Below are 17,446 nucleotides of genomic sequence, written 5' to 3'. Positions count from 1 at the left end.
AGCTATCTGATGGCATACATTCTCATGTATTTGTGAGGCATTATCCTCTTTGGAATGAATTGCTTATAATTAGTTGTTTTACCTTCGGCAGGAACACATATAGATGGATAAAGGGGATGAAAGATAATTGTGAATATTGGTACAATTCTACTAGTTATTGTTATAAACTCATATCATGAGTACATATCAGTCTTCTTCCCATTCTTCTGCTCAGATATTTACCCTAAATAAAATAGAGGGCGTTCCAACGTAACAACGTAAGCACACACCATAATCACATGACCTACATTGAAGTACAACATGTCTGCATTGTAAACAGTACTGCAAATATGTCTCTAGAATACAAGACTATCACATAATATTCTGCAATCAACGTTAGCCAGCGTAAGGTCAACACAGGTAAGRGAGAGAGACGTTGACAACTATCTGACATTGCCTGACAGTGACAACGTTGAAGTAAGAGGTCAGATTGAAATAAGGGGGAAACTTTTCCACTGTCTCCTGTTTTCAATGTTATGATTTTGATAAATCTAAGGAGGTATTTTTGTCAGACACAGGGCAGCAATCTTTACTTGTTTTAGAGTGTTCTCTTCTCTCGTTTGACTAACAATCTTTGTACCCTTTTCTTGTGCAAAACCAAGATAATGATAATGATGAAGAAGATRCGGACTGCTGCACGATTCAGGTCTCAGTTGTGGAGTCTGAAGATGCCTAGCCTCTGTCACAGAAGCTTTGCTGCCATCTCCACTTACAAAGCTGTCATTTTTGACATGTATGGAGTTCTCATTCCGTCACCTGTCAAATTGGCAACAGGTATGTCATATAGGCCACACAATGTACCCCACAATGTTCCAGACAAGCCTTGTATAACCTAACATAAAAAATAGGCCATTACGGTAGACCTACTTATTTCCATTCAACTCCTAATGGAGGAAAGGGCCTCTACATAGGGGCGAGGGAGCAGGGAGCCTAGTGGTTAGAGCGTTGGACTAGTGACCGAAAGGTTGCAAGATCGAATCCCTAAGCTAACAAGGTACAAATCTGTCGTTCTGCCCCTGAACAAGGCAGTTCACCCACTGTTCCCCGGTAGGCCGTCATTGAAAATAAGAATTTGTTCTTAACTGACTTGCCTAGTTAAATAAAGGTTAAATAAAAATAAACATAGAAGTCAATATAGTGCAACATAATATCCTTGGTCTCTTTCTCTCTAGTGTTTGAACAACAGAACAGTGTTCCTCTGGGCACGCTGGGCAAGGCCATCAGGACAGGTGGGGAGGTGAACGCGTGGAAGAGGTTCATGCGTGGAGAGATTGGGGCTGAGGAGTTTGTGGAGGCCTTCGGCAGGCAGTGCAGTGAGATAGTGAGCTTATGTCTACTACATCACGACTAGCCATGTCTCTCTGTACCTACAGCMTGTACMYTATGGGCCCTGGTTAAAAGTAGTGCACTAAACTAGGGAATAGGGTGCCATTTGGGATTTAACCCACATCTTCATTCATTATCCCCCTCTGCTGCTCCACCCTCAGGCAGGATGTCCTGTTCCCATTGGCTCATTCTTGTCTGATCTGACCAGTGGGCCAATGACCAGGCCTCTACCCGTCATGATGGAGGCCATTTTGTGTGCTCGCTCCAGGGGCCTGGGAAGGACTGCTGTCCTCAGCAACAACTTCCTCAGCTGAACGGTGACCCCTTCCTGCCTCTGGACCACTCTCTCTTCGATGTGGTGACTAAGCATTTTATGTTTACATCATCTACGTCCCAAATTGCACCCTATTCCCTATATAGTGCACTACTTTTGTTCAGAGCCCTATGGGAGCCCTATAGGCCCTGGTAAAAGTAGTACACTACATAGGAATAGGGTGTCATTTGGGACACAGAAGACATTATGAGTAATGATAGTAAAAGTAACACAAATAGTAGCTGTGTAACAGTTAGTAGACAATTCTATGTCAAATTTCTGTGTTTGAGTGCAGAAATGGCATTATGAATACAATGCAGACTTCCTCTCTCTCTCTCTCTCTCTCTCTCTCTCTCTCTCTCCCTCTGTCCCATCTTGCCTCTCACCATCCCTCTTTCCTACCTCTCTCATTACTCCTCTCTCTCTCCCCCCACTTCTGGTTGTAGATAGTTGAGTCGTGTAGGGAGGGCCTCAGTAAGCCAGACCCTAGGATCTACCACCTGTGCCTGAACAGACTGGGCTTCTGCCCATGAGGCTGTGTTTCTGGATGACCTGGAGTTAAACGTAAGGCAGCTGCCCAGCTAGGGATACATGCTATCAAGGTGAGTGAGCCATCTCTGCATTCATAACTCCCCCATACCACTCTATCTTGGAGATTCTTGTGGTGTACTGTGCAAGTGACTGCAACCTAGTGAATGATCTCGCTGTTTCATTGAGCAGTGTTTCAAGTTCTTCCCCAAGCTTCGTAGTAGTCACCAAACATTAGGGAGCATAACCCACAGACTCTGTGACCTGGTGAGTGATAGATCCCACAGACTCTGTGACTGTGAGTGATAGATCCCCAGACTCTGTGAACTGGTGATGATGAACCCACAGACTCTGTGAACTGGTGAGTGATAGATATTGTTCTCCAGGTAGGGGACCTTGCAGTGTCAGTGAAGGAGCTGGAAGGGTGGCTGGGATCCCCTGTCAGGGTTTGTTCCTGGGCCTGGCTCTGCCCCTTGGGCCACAAAGCTCCCTATGGACCAACTCACACAGTACCTGAGGAAGATTCTCCATCTGTCTGACAAAGGTACATCTATCCATTTCTTAAAGAAAAGAAAACCTTGCACACTACTCTTGCCAGTATAACTGTAGTTTAAAAGATTACATATTGGCCTCTTGGCTTTGTCAGAGCTGTCAGAACATATATCCATGTCAAAACTTCTGTCTAGAAATGGATAGAATTGATATTACCTCAGTGTTGTCAGTACAAAGTCCCGTAGCCTCTAAAGGCACTGGGGAAGGGAGGACAGGACATGTATGTTGATCTATGATGTCTGTTTAGAAAGCTCACCTATATGATGGCTGCGTCCCAAACGGCACCCTATTCCTAAAAAGGACCCTTGTCAAAAGAAGTAGGAATAAGAAGCCATTCAGGACACACCCGGTGTCTCTATTTACTGTTGTTGATGCTGTCTGTCTCTATATCTGAAACAGACCCTGTTGCTGTCCAACAACTCAGCCCCAGTCAGTCAAACGCCTTATATCACTTGACCACTGGAGGGCGCCATCTCCTCCTGAGGAAACAGCAGAAGACCTCCCGTGCCATGGAGACAGAGTACAGGTTGGGTTCCTCCAACTCACCACCTACCWAGCTGTGGGAATTAGATGGGTGTGAGATGGAAGTGATCAGCATCTGGATTGATCATCCGTCTCTTCTATATAGATCACTGTGTCTGTGTCCCAAACGGCCCCATGTTCCCTATATAGTGCACCCTATGGGCCCTGGTCAACAGCAGTGCACTATAGGGAATAGAATGTCATTTGTGACACCATGTGTATTATTAAACTGTTAGTTCAGTTCCAGTTGAAAGAACGTTTCTTCATACATCACTCTATTCTCTGTACTCCACAGGTTGTTGAAATCTCTCAGTGGATCAGGCATCCCTGTTCCAGAGATCATTGATCTGTGTGAGGACCCAAGGTGAGAACGCACACTGCCTGACAGACACACAGACACACACACAGAAACATACATACACTCATGCACGTTACATAGTTCTAGATTCGTTTTTTTTTTTATCCCCGTTTGTCTGTCTCTGTCTTCTTCCTGTATGTGGTTGTGTTGTCCAGTGTCCTGGGTGCTCCCTTCCTCTTGATGGAGGTCTGTCTAGGTAGGATATTCAGTGACCCCTCCCTGCCAGGCCTGACCCCTGGGGACAGGAGGGCCTTGTACCAAGCCATGCAACACACACTCTGCCAGATCCACTGTCTAGATACTAGAGCAGTCGGCCTGGAGGACTACGACGAGCCAGGTAATTCATTTATTTAGCAAAGATTGTTTTGTGTTATTCTCTATCTCTCTCTCTCTCTCTCTGGCTTTCCTCTCTCTCTCCTTCTCTCTCTTTCTTTCACTCTCTCCATCTTCTCTCTCCCTCTCCTTCTTTCTCCTCTGTAGTGGATTACATGGGGCTTCAGGTACAGTGGTGGACTCAGCAGTACAGGGACAGTGAGACTCTGCCCATCCCAGCCATGGAGAGACTCATACAGTGGCTTCCTCTGCACCTCCCCAAACACCAGAGAACTACGCTGATCCATGGAAGCTTCAGATACACACACACAGCATTACATATTTACATATCAGAGTAATATTTGTATTTGAAAAGTCTGATTAGGTGTGCATCCCACATGCACCCTATTCCCATATAGTGTACTAATCCCATTGATCTGGTCAAAAGTAGTGCACTATGAAGGGAAAAGGGTGCCATTTTGAACACAGCCGTGGTGAAATGAATCCAACCCAAAACCCCCTCTGGTCCATAGACTGGAGAACCTTGTGTTCCACCCAGAGAAGCCAGAGGTGGTTGCGGTGATGGACTGGGGCCGTTCCAGACTGGGTGACCCTCTAACAGACCTGACCTTCAGCTGTATGGCTCGCTACTGCCCCAGGACAACCTCTACTGACAGGTACCATTATACTACCTAACCGTACTACTGCACCCTACCAGGCCCACGGATATAAAACTCAAATGGCACCCTATTCCCATGCGCCTTGGTCAAAAGTAGTGCACTATATAGGTGACATTTGGATATAGCCTAGAAGTAGTATGCATTTACACTGAACCAAAATATAAACGCAACAGGTAAAGTGTTGGTCCCATGTTTCATGAGCTTGAAATAAAAGATCCCAGAAATGTTCCATACGCACAAAAAACGTATTTCTCTCTCAAATTTTGTGCACGACTTTGTTTACATTCCTATTAGTGAGCATTTCCACTTTGCCAAGATAATCCATCCACCTGACAGGCGTGGCATATCAAGAAGCTGATTAAACAGCATGATCATTACACAGGTGCACCTTGTGCTGGGGACAATAAAAGGCCACTCTAAATGAGATGTGGTTCTATTATGTAAGAAGAATGGTGCAACGCTAATAGATCTAAATTATTTTATAACAAACTCTCCCGCGTTGGATACGGTCGCTGTCTGCAGGTCTGAAACATAATCTTCAGTGCACCATAGAATTGGTACCTTTCCCTATGTTGCTATGTGCATAGTAGCATATTGGGATTGAGAACAATGCCTTAAACCATTTTCAGACAGGATTAGTTTTACTGGGGGTGGTCGGGTAATGTAATATTGTGCAATTCCAGACAGAATAACCTACTGTTTTTTGGTCCTCTGATAATACTAGTTCCTTGTGAACGACATCCCTTGTTTTGAGAGAAATGTCTGAGTTTAACAAGAAAACAATAACTGATTCGATAAATTGAACAAAGCCTATATACACTACATGGTCAAAAGTATGTGGACACCTGCTCATCGAACATCTCATTCCAAAATCATGGCCATTAATATAGAGTTGGTCCACCCTTTGCTGCTATAACTGCCTCTACTGTTCTGTGAAGGCTTTCCACTAGATGTTGGAACATTGCTGCGGGGACTCCATTCGCCACAAGAGCATTGTGAGGTCGGGCGATTAGGCCTGGCTCACAGTTGGCGTTCCAGTTCATCCCAAAGGTGTTCGTGGGTTGAGGTCAGGCCCTGTGCAGGCCAGTCAAGTTCTTCGACACCGATCTCGACAACCATTTCTATATGGACCTCTCTTGTGTACAGGGGCTTGTCATGCTGAAACAGGAAAGAGCCTTCCCCAAACTGTTGCAACAAAGTTGGAAGCACAAAATCGTCTAGAATGTCATTGTATGCTGTAGCGTTAAGCTTTCCTTCTCTGGAACTAAGGGGCCTGAACCATGAAAAACAGCCCAGACCATTATACCTCCTCCATCAAACTTCACAGTTGTGGCCTACCACTTCGTGGCTGAACCGTTGTTGATCCTAGACATTTCCACCTAACAGCACTTACAGTTGACCAGGGCAGCTCTAGCAGCGCAGAAATGTACTTGAACTGACTTGTTGGAAAGGTGCATGCAACTGTTTTTCATCTGCAGTAATAAAGGCTTTATGTATTTATTTCTTGCGTTAGAACAGACTCTCTGGTACACTTATTTAGTGTTGTTTACTGTTCCAAATGGTCAGAGAAAATAATAATATTGTAATTTAACAGCACCTGTTTGGCTTTCCTAAACAAATTAGGGATTTCGTTAACAGAACTTTTCAGTCAGAATCAAGACAGAAACTAAATGGCTGTAATGATGTGGCAGCTGGACATGGACAGCGCAATAAACACTTGCTGTGTTGTGGTGCCTTTTCGCTGCAGTAGGGGGAGAGCGAGACAACTTGCGCCAGTCACACATGCACTCGCTGTATTTTCTTTTAACACATTGTGACCATCGGGCTCTTTCTTGAGTCATTGTGGTGTGTCTTAATTATATAATAACAGTGTGCTTAAAGCATCAGACAAGCTCAGTGCACATGTAGTTGGTTTTATTCAAACACATAGGGTGTCTGTCGTAATATGTATGGAAAAATAAGTTTAAACATTTTGACCAATCGATTGGTCGAAAGAACAGCACTTCTCTCGGTCGACCAATATTTTTTTTTAGTCGGGGACAGCCCTAGTATGGACAGGCATAAGCTARGGACAACTAACACAATTYCATTTTATCGATGGCAATTTGAATGCACAGAGATACCGGGACGAGATCCTGAGGCCCATTGTAGTGCCATTTAATCCACTGCAATCACCTCATGATTCAGCATGATAATGCATGGCCCCATGACGCAAGGATCTGTACACAATTCCTGGAAGCTGAAAATGTCCCAGTTTTTCCATGGCCTGCATATTCACCAGACATGTCACCCATTGAGCATGTTTGGGATGCTCTGGATCTACTTGTATGACAGCGTGTTCCAGTTCCCGCCAATATCCAGCAACTTCGCACAGCCATTGAAGAGGAGTAGGACAACGTTCCACAGGCCACAATCAACAGCCTGATCAACTCTATGCGAAGGAGATGTGTCACACTGCATGAGCCAAATGGTAGTCACACCAGATACTGACTGGTTTTCTGATTCACGCCTCCTTTTTTTTTTTTTAAAGGTATCTGTGACCAACAGATGCATATCTGTATTCCCAGTCATGTGAAATCAATAGATTAGGGCCTAATTAATGTATTTAAATTGACTGATTTCCTTATATGAACTGTAACTCAGTAACATCTTTGAAATTGTTGCATGTTGCGTTGATTATTTTTGTTCGGTATAGATATGACTCAGTATATCAACACAGTGGTGGTTTCATTGTGTTTCCTACAGGTATATCTGACAGGGGCCTAGTCCAGCTGGGTATCCCCACTGTGGAGGAGGTGATGAGGCAGTACTGCAGCTCTATGGGTCTGGAGGAGGGAATCCCAGAATGGAACTTCTACATGGCCTTCCACCTCTTCTGCCTGGCAGCCAGCCACCAGGGGGAGAGCAAGAGTACCATTGCAGGTACCAGAACATAGACCAGAGTTTAGGATTGTGTCTCAGACTCATACATTAAAAAAAMAATCTATGCATGCATGACTAATTTGCTTTGGATAAAAGTGTCTGCTAAATGGCATATATTACTATTATATTATTTAGCTAGCCTAAATCTGTCCAGAATATATTATTACTTAGCTAGCCTAACAGTCTGTCCCCGATTAATATTAATACTTAGCTAGCCTAAACAGTTCTGTCCAGATTATATATTACTTAGCTAGCCTAACAGTCTGTCCAGAAATATATTATTACTTAGCTAGCCTAACAGTCTGTCCAGATATATTATTACTATGCTAGCCTAACAGTCTGCCCAGATTATATTTTACTTAGCTAGCCTAACATCTGTCCAGATTATATTATTATTAGCTAGCCTACAGTCTGTCCAGATTATATTATTATTAGCTAGCCTAACAGTCCTGTCCAGCTGTTAACCTTACATCTGTTTTATGAACAATATGTAGTTGTAGGCTTAACTATCCTCTTTTACAGGACACCCGGCTTCTGGGAGGTTAGCTGAGCAGGTGGCTGACCTGGCCTGGGACTTTGCCACCAAAGAGGGCTTCCGTATCTTCAACGCCATGCCCAGGTCGCCTCATCAGGCACCTCCCCTTTAAAGGGGGTAGCAGAGGACTGCTTTGTTGTTTTTCAAATCCTGGATTGCCCCTTTAAACCAGATTTCAGTAGCTGAAGTGATTGGCAGCATAGAGGAAGTCATCTGTTCTTTTTTGGCGCTTAAGGACACATTACATTACATTACTACATTTATACCAGGATATTGTTTTTCAACAGGAAAAGGTAAAAATAACTGGAGCGGGACTTTAAGGGTGTCTTAGAGAGGATGACTGCCCATCCTACCCAGCTTCCAGAGTTCAGCTGTTCATCCACTATTCCTCCAGGAGCCCTGGGCTACTGTCTCAGCCAGGAAACGGCAGCCTTCCCTGGGCAGGATCGCCCTGGCCGTAGATGGCCTAAAGCGATTGCTGTGCCTCAAGTCTTTTGCACTTGTTTTCCTTCCTGGCTTTTTTCTACTGATAGCAGCTGTTTCCAAGAAGGCTTTACTTGTAATAACTGTGGTTGTTTTTTTCCTACAAACTTCATCTCTGGACAAGAGTGTCCGCTCGATGAATAAAATTTAAATGTTTGCTCAGGTCTTTTCTTAGTTCAGTTTACATTAGTTCAAACTTTATGGAGCCTGAGGATGCTATGGTCAGCAATCTTGTCAAGTGGTCCTGGGCTTTACTCAACCATACCTCTAATTAAATAACCCACACCAAGTATCCGTCAGAGATGTCAGTATATTAACCCTCATTACATTATTTATGACACAACCACAGTCTGTTTATAACATTGTATATTCTGTCAAAATAAAGTATATCACTATTTTTTTTACATGACTGACCAAACAGCTGTGATGTCCATGTGGATATACATGATTTTATCAAAAGGGAAAATTCCTCTAGAATTCATGGTACTGTATCATATCATCCAACATTGGGTTGGAGTGCAAAGACAAAATTATAGTTGTGAAAATATCCCTGACATTCATGACAATTCCATTGGCATTTACTGTGTTTCACTAGTAACAAAGTAAGCGTTTACATTGTCAGGAGTCATAAAATGATGTAGAGGAAATGAAATATGAACTAATTCACCATTTAGTGAAAAATAAAACATTTGTGCAGTCAAGAAGACTGTTACTATATACTCAATGTCAACCCTATCAAGGTCACTTGAGGTTGTTGTTATCTGGTGTAACTCCCAGTATTGAGTCCTCTGCCGTTTATGCGCCTCCATGGTAACCTGCAGCTGCCAGTATCTGAGGTAGAGCCACATCAAGCTACCATTCTTCCTCTTGTCCATTTCTTCACGTTGAGGGGGCGATTGTTTTCTTTGGCACAGTAGCGGTCGTTCTTAAAGATATCCTTCAGGTCTCCCTCCAGATCTGTATCCGTTCCAACGGTTCCTTCACCACCTTGATGAGCAGGTTCTTCTCCATCTCCAGCCTATGTTCCCTGGGGAGGAGCAGGTTGCAGTAGGCTCCCTGTCTCTCTAAGGTCCTCCTCCAGATCCTTCAGCATGGCTGAGGCCCTCTGGTGCCAGTCGCTCTCTTGGCCAGAGCGTGTTGGAGGATGGCCCCAGCGGCGCCGGATTCTAAAAGCTTCATCTCTCTTGCTCCAGAGCCTGGCGATTTGAAAATGAAATGTTTATTAACACAAGATAATACAAGCTCAACTGTGGCTTCAGGGTTTAGTCTAGTGGTTAGTTCCACAGCATTGTGGTTAGAGCGATGGGCCAGTAACCGAAAGGTTGCTGGATTGAATCCCTGAGCTGACAAGGTCAAAATCTGTTGCTCTGCCCCTGCGCAAGGCAGTTAACCCAGTGTTCCCGGGCGCCGAAGACATGGATGTTGATTTATGCAGCCCCCTGCACCTCTGATTCAGAGGGGTTGGGTTAAATGCAGAAGACACATTTCAGTTGAAGGCATTCAATTGTACAACTGACTAGGTATCCCCCTTTCCCTTTTCAGTACACATGTATTGGTATACCAGTGTCTGCATGGGTTTGAATCTGACCCATCGTCCTTCTGGCACACATCTCATACCTTTCCTGTTCTCTCTTTCACTGTCCCTATCTGTCAATTTAAACCATCAACAAATAACCTCACTTATAACAAGTCCATCTTAAAACAACATTCCCTCACACCTTCAAGGCCTTACCAGGCTCCACTAGGAGTTAAAACTAAGTTAAAGATGCATTCTCAAACATTTTGATCATTTCAGCCTGTAGTTTTGAAAGTGTTGCTCATGAGACAAAAGTGGTCCCCGTTTTTGTGTACTACTTCATCCAATTGTGTACTACATCATCCATTTCTTGCGACATGCATACGAATTTTGCAATTTGTATGATATCATATGAATTTAGAAATTTGTGCTATATGTTACAAATTTGCTGTGCTTAAGATCCCGGGGTGCATCTTTAAGTCAAGCCCCCACCTCTCGTTCCACCTGTAGCTGTTTGCGTTCCTCCACGACCTGCTGGCTCTGTGAGATGAGGGCCTGGCGGTACCCCTGGACCCTCTCCCTCCTCTCCCAGCTCCAGCTCTAAGATGGCCGCCGCCCGCCGGTTCTCCGTCAGGGTGTCTCTGTACTTCATCTCAAGGTTGGAGGTCCGCAGACATGTTCTGGTCGTACCGGGCCTTGACCTTTATGATCTCTGTCTGACACTCTCTGGTCCAGATCCAGCCTGAGGATGGGAGGTTGTTTGGTGATTATAAGGCGTAGTCCTGATTAGGGCTAAACCCAGGACCTTGTGGCTGTTGACAAACACCTTCTCATATAATAACCACCAACCTCCCCTCCTCATAGAAGGTGTTGGTTCAACAGTCCCATGTTCAAGCCCAGTTGGGCAACTACCAATCACTTTTCTGCAATATATGTAGTGATTGTAATATAATGTTGTAATGACAACCTATTTGGTGTAGGGCAATGCAGTGAAGTCACCACAAAAAGAGTTAAGTCTTGTCAGTGTCTGTCAAAGTAAGTACAAGATTGGCCTACAATGTTGTCTTCAGTTGTATATACGCCACATGTCTGTAAAGTGAATATCCTGTCCTTGTGTAACAACACTGTACTGTGCAGGCAACTTACGAAAGGCAGCCACCCCAGCATTGGCACCAGGAGGGCATGTTCCATTTGTTCCCGTCAGCAGCAGCAGCACCTCCTCGTGGGTCTGGGCCATGTTCCATCTAGGGGGTCATTCAAGTTGTTCATAGAGGTGCCTATTACAGGGGAGAGTCGAATGTTTTACACGTACCTGTCACCACACATACATCGTTTTATCTAGCTAGCCGACTAGCTGTTGTTACATACAACCAACCTGACCATAAGGCATTACCTTGACCTAAAATGAGGAATAGTAGTAACGTTAATTAGATTTAAATAAATAGCTAGGCAAGTCAACTAGAAATATTAGCAGGGGAAACGGTTGGTCTTATCTGATATCAAACTCCCTAACCACAACATTGGCATGCATCCCACATGACAACTGCCACAGCAATGTGGCTAATGGTCCCTCTTTGTTGTCATTGTAACACTTTTAAAATGTCCATTCTTTGGCCTGAACATGAATAGCTAATTAACACCAACAACAAGGGCGGTTTGCTAGCACACTTGCTAGCTATCTTGCCACAGCTAACACACAACACAAGCTTTACATGGTGGTTAGCTTGCAGGCTAAAATTAACAACAGCTTAACTGAGTCATTGCATTATTGCACGGCTATTTCAGGCCAAATAACACATTGCAAAGAAGTACAGTAGATATTTTAAAAAATTGAGCAGACGCTCACCTTGACAAAATGTGTCTGGTCAATTGGCTATACATTTGTCCCTGTACTATGGGAAAGAGCGATTATACAACGTTTTTACCAGACAATTACAAAGAGACCATTTGTTGTACGAGGGTGTTAAGTCGAAAGATATAGTCTCTATGTCATTACAATATATGTGTGAAGATAAATTCTTTATTTAAAACTCAACATTTTGTCAGTCTTAATTCATTTATTTTATCTAATGTGTGCCAGAAATGGATTTAGAACTTGAAGCGTTGTCAAAAGCCATGAGCCTCCCCCTTGCTTTCAAGACGTTTGAGATGGTATCTTCCAGTGGGCGGGGCCCCAGGAAGGGATTGATTTGCCCCCAATCAGTATAGATCTGTTCGTTCCTAGACAGTTACTTTGTAGCTGTTAGCAGGAAACCTRTGAATAATAAGGATGGCAAGTGTATCCAGAGTCCTGACCAAGAGGATTTTATCAACTAAAGCCGTGAGTTTAATAATTGTTGTTGGRTAATGCATTTGTGTAGTCTGTGAAAAGTCAGTTTTGTAACTGCGAGGGGGAGGGAATGCTTCTCTTACAGCTTTCGTAACCAGCAGCAGACACAGCCTTTCATAACAGTCCTCCAGGCCAGACCAGACCCTTCGTTACATAACGTCATGTTAAAATGTCAAAAAATATATACTGTACTTGCTAAATGACCTATTCATAATGACAGGGATATTCTTTGGGGGTTTTGAGTGTTTTCCCACCTTGATTTGATTGAATATGTTGCTGGTCCAGTGTGAAATTATGATGGTTTATGTTTTCTATGTATTTGAGAGTTAATTATATGTCTATGATCTCTACCTATTGAKGTATCATGTTATCCCCATAATTATAGTTCCCTGCAGCAACCCGATGCAGCTCCAGGAACATCCACTTCTCCATCTATGGGAAGAAGGACAACGCCAAAGTGTCAGATGATGTGAGTTTTACACAACATAACACCGAYTTTCTTCTTCTTCCGTTTAATGCAAGACACATTTTTAAATAAAGGTCTTCAAGAGACATTCTTGTTATGAAGTCATTTGTATTTACATATTGTATTTACATATCTACATACAATATGCATCGTATTTTTTTTTTTTAAAGGATTCTCTTTTAATTTGTATGATTGGCGTGCAATTTKGTTTGTTACAATGTCATAACAGCCATGTTTTTTTGTAGTTATCAATATTCACAGGAGGTCAATGTCTGTGTCTGTGTATCCGAGTCAATATTATTCTGATCCTCAGATCTCAACCCAGTACCCGGTAGTGGATCATGAGTTTGATGCGGTGGTGGTAGGGGCTGGGGGAGCAGGTCTGAGAGCTGCTTTTGGTCTGTCTGAGGCTGGCTTCAACACGGCCTGTGTCACCAAGCTGTTCCCCACTAGGTCTCACACTGTGGCAGCACAGGTAGGCCTATGCATATTTAGGGGTGAATACCTAACTTCAGTCTCCCATTGACATCAATGCATCAAGCGGTTCGTACTCATCATTTTTTTTCATATTTTACTAGTCGGAGGGAATTGGGGTTTGGCTTGGGAGTAGTTGGGTAGCTTCTCAACAATCACCTGTAGTTGAAGTGCATGTGAAGAGTAAATACTCATTACAGTACTATTATGATGAATAATAGAAATGCACTTTTCATAATGAACTGTTGAACTGTTGAGTCATAATGAACTGTTGAATTCATTAGTGTTGATTTTGTCCAATCCAGGGTGGGATCAATGCAGCCCTGGGTAACATGGAGGAGATGATTGGAGGTGGCACTTCTACGACACAGTGAAGGATCTGATTGGCTAGGGGACCAGGATGCTATCCACTACATGACAGAGCAGGCCCCAGCTGCCGTGGTGGAGGTGAGAGATAATTAGTGCCTACATTTTGAACACTATATAGGGTGCAATTTCAGACACGATCCTGGTGTTTTAGTCTGTTTTTCCCCAAAGACATAAAATAAAGCTGGGAATATGTGTAACGTCTGTTTCCAACTCACACTGTCAAAACACGTAGAAACCTGAACGCAGATCACTTTCCAGCTCACAGTCTCAAACACATAGATCACCCCTGAACGCAGGTCACTTTCCAGCTCACACTCTCAAACACATAGATCCCCTGAACGCAGGTCACTTTCCAGCTCACACTCTCAACACATAGATCCCCTGAACCAGCTCACTCTCCAGCTCACACTCTCAAACACATAGATCACCCCTGAACGCAGCTCACTCTCCAGATCCCAGTCACCTGAATTCTGATCACCTGTATGTCATTATCACACACTATTTATTTCAGTTCTGTGCACCCCATCATTATGAGGTATTGTTTGTTTTGTGACACTCTTCTATTCGGAGCTCTGTTTTCCCATAATTTACTCCTCCTGTGTATGATAGTTTTTGCCTGCCTCACTAATGACCCTTTTGCCTATCGGATTCCTGTTATCAACTATTGCCTGATCTCCCCGACGACGTTACCAGCCTTTTCCCTGCTGTACTGTTGCCTTTTTGGACCCCCTGTGTATGACCTTCTGCCTGCCCTGGACCCAGCTACCTGCCTCTCCTGTGGTCCTTTACATAAACACCTGCTGTGCCCTGCGTTGAAACCATCTCTGTCTCCCATCGTGTTCATGACAATATGGTGTATCACATTGTTCTTTGTGCCCCCCCCCCCAGCTGGAGAACTTTGGAATGCCCTTCAGTCGGACAGAGGATGGGAAGATCTATCAGAGGGCCTTCGGGGTCAGAGCCTGAATTTTGGAAAGGGAGGCCAAGCACACCGATGCTGCTGTGTAGCTGACAGGACTGGACACTCCCTTCTTCACACATTGTATGGACGGGTATGTTAATGTTATCATGAGACAGTTTCCAAGACTCCTTTATAATATGTCCTCTAGTTTGGTTGATCATTGACTATTTTTATTTGACAGTTAAACACAGTACAAGATTTTTTAAACTTGACAGGATAACACAAAAGGTCTATGACTTATTCCATTGTGGTCCCTAAGGTGAATAGTAGAAAACAATTTCAAGGCAATGTGTGGTAGTTGAACAGTAAAAGCTGGAAACAGAGCTGAGACAAGGGTTTAGTCTGCATTCACAAGTCTGGCTTCAGTCTGAGACCTTGCATACATGACTGTTATTTATCAACCATGTACCTTTTTGATTTTTCAATGTCCCATTAATTGTTCTTCTCCAGTCCTTAAGGTATGATACCAGCTACTTTGTGGAGTACTTTGCCCTGGACCTGCTGATGAGGATGTGAATGCAGAGGAGTGATCGCTCTCTGTATGGAGGATGGATCCATCCACCGCTTCAGACCAACAACACTGTCATCGCTACTGGGTATGCTTTTTCACGTCCAGAGCTTTCAATTTCTCATGTCCCCAGAATGAAGCTCTGTAATGTCCTGACAATCCTTTGAGGTCAGTAGGATTATACATCGCACATGTCTACACCAGTAGCAACCTCCTTATTCCATTATCTCTTTGTATGTGTAGTGGTTATGGCGACCTACCTCAGCTGTACCTCAGCCCACACCAGCACGGGATGGCAACGCCATGGTAACCAGAGCTGGCCTACCATGCCAGGACCTGGAGTTTGTACAGTTCCACCCCACGGTAAAAACCACAGTCACTAACTATACTGTAAAAACTTATACTGTAACTATACTGTAACTGGTAAGAACCACAGCCGTAACTATACTGTAACCTATACTGTAACTGGTAAGAACCACAGCCAGTAACTATACTGTAAACTATACTGTAACTATACTGTACCTAGTATGGAGATCCATGGCCACTCCCCACTTATGAATCCATATTTACTGTAATGATCTGTTTTACGGTTCAACTGACTGAGCATTCATTACGTAAATGCAAAGGTCATCTGTATATTTGACCTGAGGTGACACCTGACACCATAGCTGTGATGTAACCCTGTCAGGTATCTATGGTGCCGCTGCCTCATCACTGAGGGTTGCCGTGGCGAGGAGGGATCCTCATCAACAGTGAAGGAGAGCGCTTTATGGAACGCTACGCTCCCAACGCCAAAGATCTGGCCTCCCGGATGTGGTGTCACGCTCCATGACCATTGATCCGCGAGGGAAGGTATGATAATCAACAATACTGAATATTGATTTAATTACATATTTCGCTCCACCAGTAGTATCTGACTCAATCCCTAACCCCCTTAATAGCGTTCATCTTGGAGATGGAAGTAAAAATGTGTTGGATTTGAAGCCACAACTTGAAATTGGCCTAAAATCTATGAATGACCTGAAAGACTCTCTCTCACAGAAAGACACTCTCTCTCACAGAAAGACACTCTCTTCCACAAGAAATACTCCTCTCACGAAAGACTCTCACAAATTTTTTCATTTCCAGGGGTTGTGGTCCAGAGAAGGACCATGTGTACCTGCAGTTGCATCACCTGCCTCCCCAGCAGCTGGCCACCCGCCTGCCTGGTATCTCTGAGACCGCCATGATCTTCGCTGGGGTTGACGTCACCAAAGAGCCCATCCCTGTCCTGCCCACCGTCCACTACAACATGAGGAATCCCCACTAACTATAAGGGACAGGTAGATTATAACACTCTTTACAATCTCACGTTAGTTTGGGGGATTTCTTGTCTCCGTAAGGGATTGTGATCACTACGGCTGGGTAAGAGAGATTGATTAGTTGACAACATTTATTGTCCTTCCAGAAACTTCACGTCAATCAATCAGTCTTCCCCAGAACTAGATTACATTTACATTTTAGTCATTTTAGCAGACGCTCTTATCCAGAGCGACTTACATAGAGAGTGCATACATTTTACTCCATTTATTTATTTATTATTTATTTATTTTACATACTGAGACAAGGATATCCCTACCGGCCAAACCCTCCCTAACCGGCGACGCTATGCAATTGTGCGTCGCCCCACGGATCTCCCGGTTGCGGCCGGTTGCGACAGAGCCTGGGCGCGAACCCAGCCCAGCCTGGGCGCGAACCCAGAGACTCTGGTGGCGCAGCTAGCACTGCGATGCAGTGCCCTAGACCACTGCGCCCACCGGGAGACTAGATAGACATTATTTGACTCTAGACCGACCTGTAACGGTCTTGGTCATCTCCCTCTCAGGTCATAACTCATCCAGATGGGAGGACAATGGTGCCAGGGCTGTATGCCTGTGGTGAGGCTGCCTGTGCCAGTGTCCATGGTGCCAACCGGCTGGGTGCCAACTCCCTGCTGGATCTGGTGGTGTTTGGCAGAGCCTGTGCCCTCACCATCGCTGACACCTGCACTCCAGGTAAGCAGGCTTTTCACATTATGACGATTGGTTAGAAATCGGTTTGATTTCTAGATTTTTAATCAGTCATGTTAAAAAACGAATAGCTAATAATGCTTTAATACACTTGGAGTTGACTTTCTCTTTTTGCCATTCTAGGTGAGAAGCTTTCCCCACTGAAGCCCAGTGCTGGAGAGGAGTCTGTGGCCAACCTGGACAAGATCAGGGTTTGCTGACGGGA

At 44.2% G+C, this 17,446-nt stretch overlaps 1 protein-coding gene and 2 pseudogenes across 1 annotated transcript; 2 read left to right on the top strand and 1 right to left on the bottom strand.

The window, feature by feature from the left end:
• Positions 1-266: 266 nt before the first annotated feature.
• LOC112068964 (acyl-CoA dehydrogenase family member 10-like) lies at positions 267-7,566 on the top strand. Its single transcript, XM_070438354.1, is given in 17 exon segments — positions 267-463; positions 642-813; positions 1,212-1,360; positions 1,527-1,668; positions 1,671-1,723; positions 2,125-2,198; positions 2,200-2,240; positions 2,243-2,280; positions 2,593-2,639; positions 2,641-2,750; positions 3,158-3,284; positions 3,576-3,644; positions 3,794-3,975; positions 4,119-4,270; positions 4,485-4,609; positions 4,611-4,627; positions 7,376-7,566. Coding segments are annotated over 16 exon segments (1,686 nt in total). The 5' UTR covers positions 267-463; positions 642-644.
• Positions 7,567-9,195: 1,629 nt separating this feature from the next.
• On the bottom strand, positions 9,196-11,323 carry LOC112068965 (coiled-coil domain-containing protein 127-like; annotated as a pseudogene).
• Positions 11,324-12,352: 1,029 nt separating this feature from the next.
• Positions 12,353-17,441, top strand: LOC112068963 (succinate dehydrogenase [ubiquinone] flavoprotein subunit, mitochondrial-like; annotated as a pseudogene).
• Positions 17,442-17,446: the final 5 nt, after the last annotated feature.

Source organism: Salvelinus sp. IW2-2015, unplaced genomic scaffold, assembly GCF_002910315.2.
Source record: "Salvelinus sp. IW2-2015 unplaced genomic scaffold, ASM291031v2 Un_scaffold803, whole genome shotgun sequence".
In the NCBI taxonomy this organism is placed as follows: domain Eukaryota; kingdom Metazoa; phylum Chordata; class Actinopteri; order Salmoniformes; family Salmonidae; genus Salvelinus; species Salvelinus sp. IW2-2015.
The sequence above is the reverse complement of the archived record's forward strand: the minus strand, read 5'-3'. Positions and strand labels throughout refer to the sequence as shown.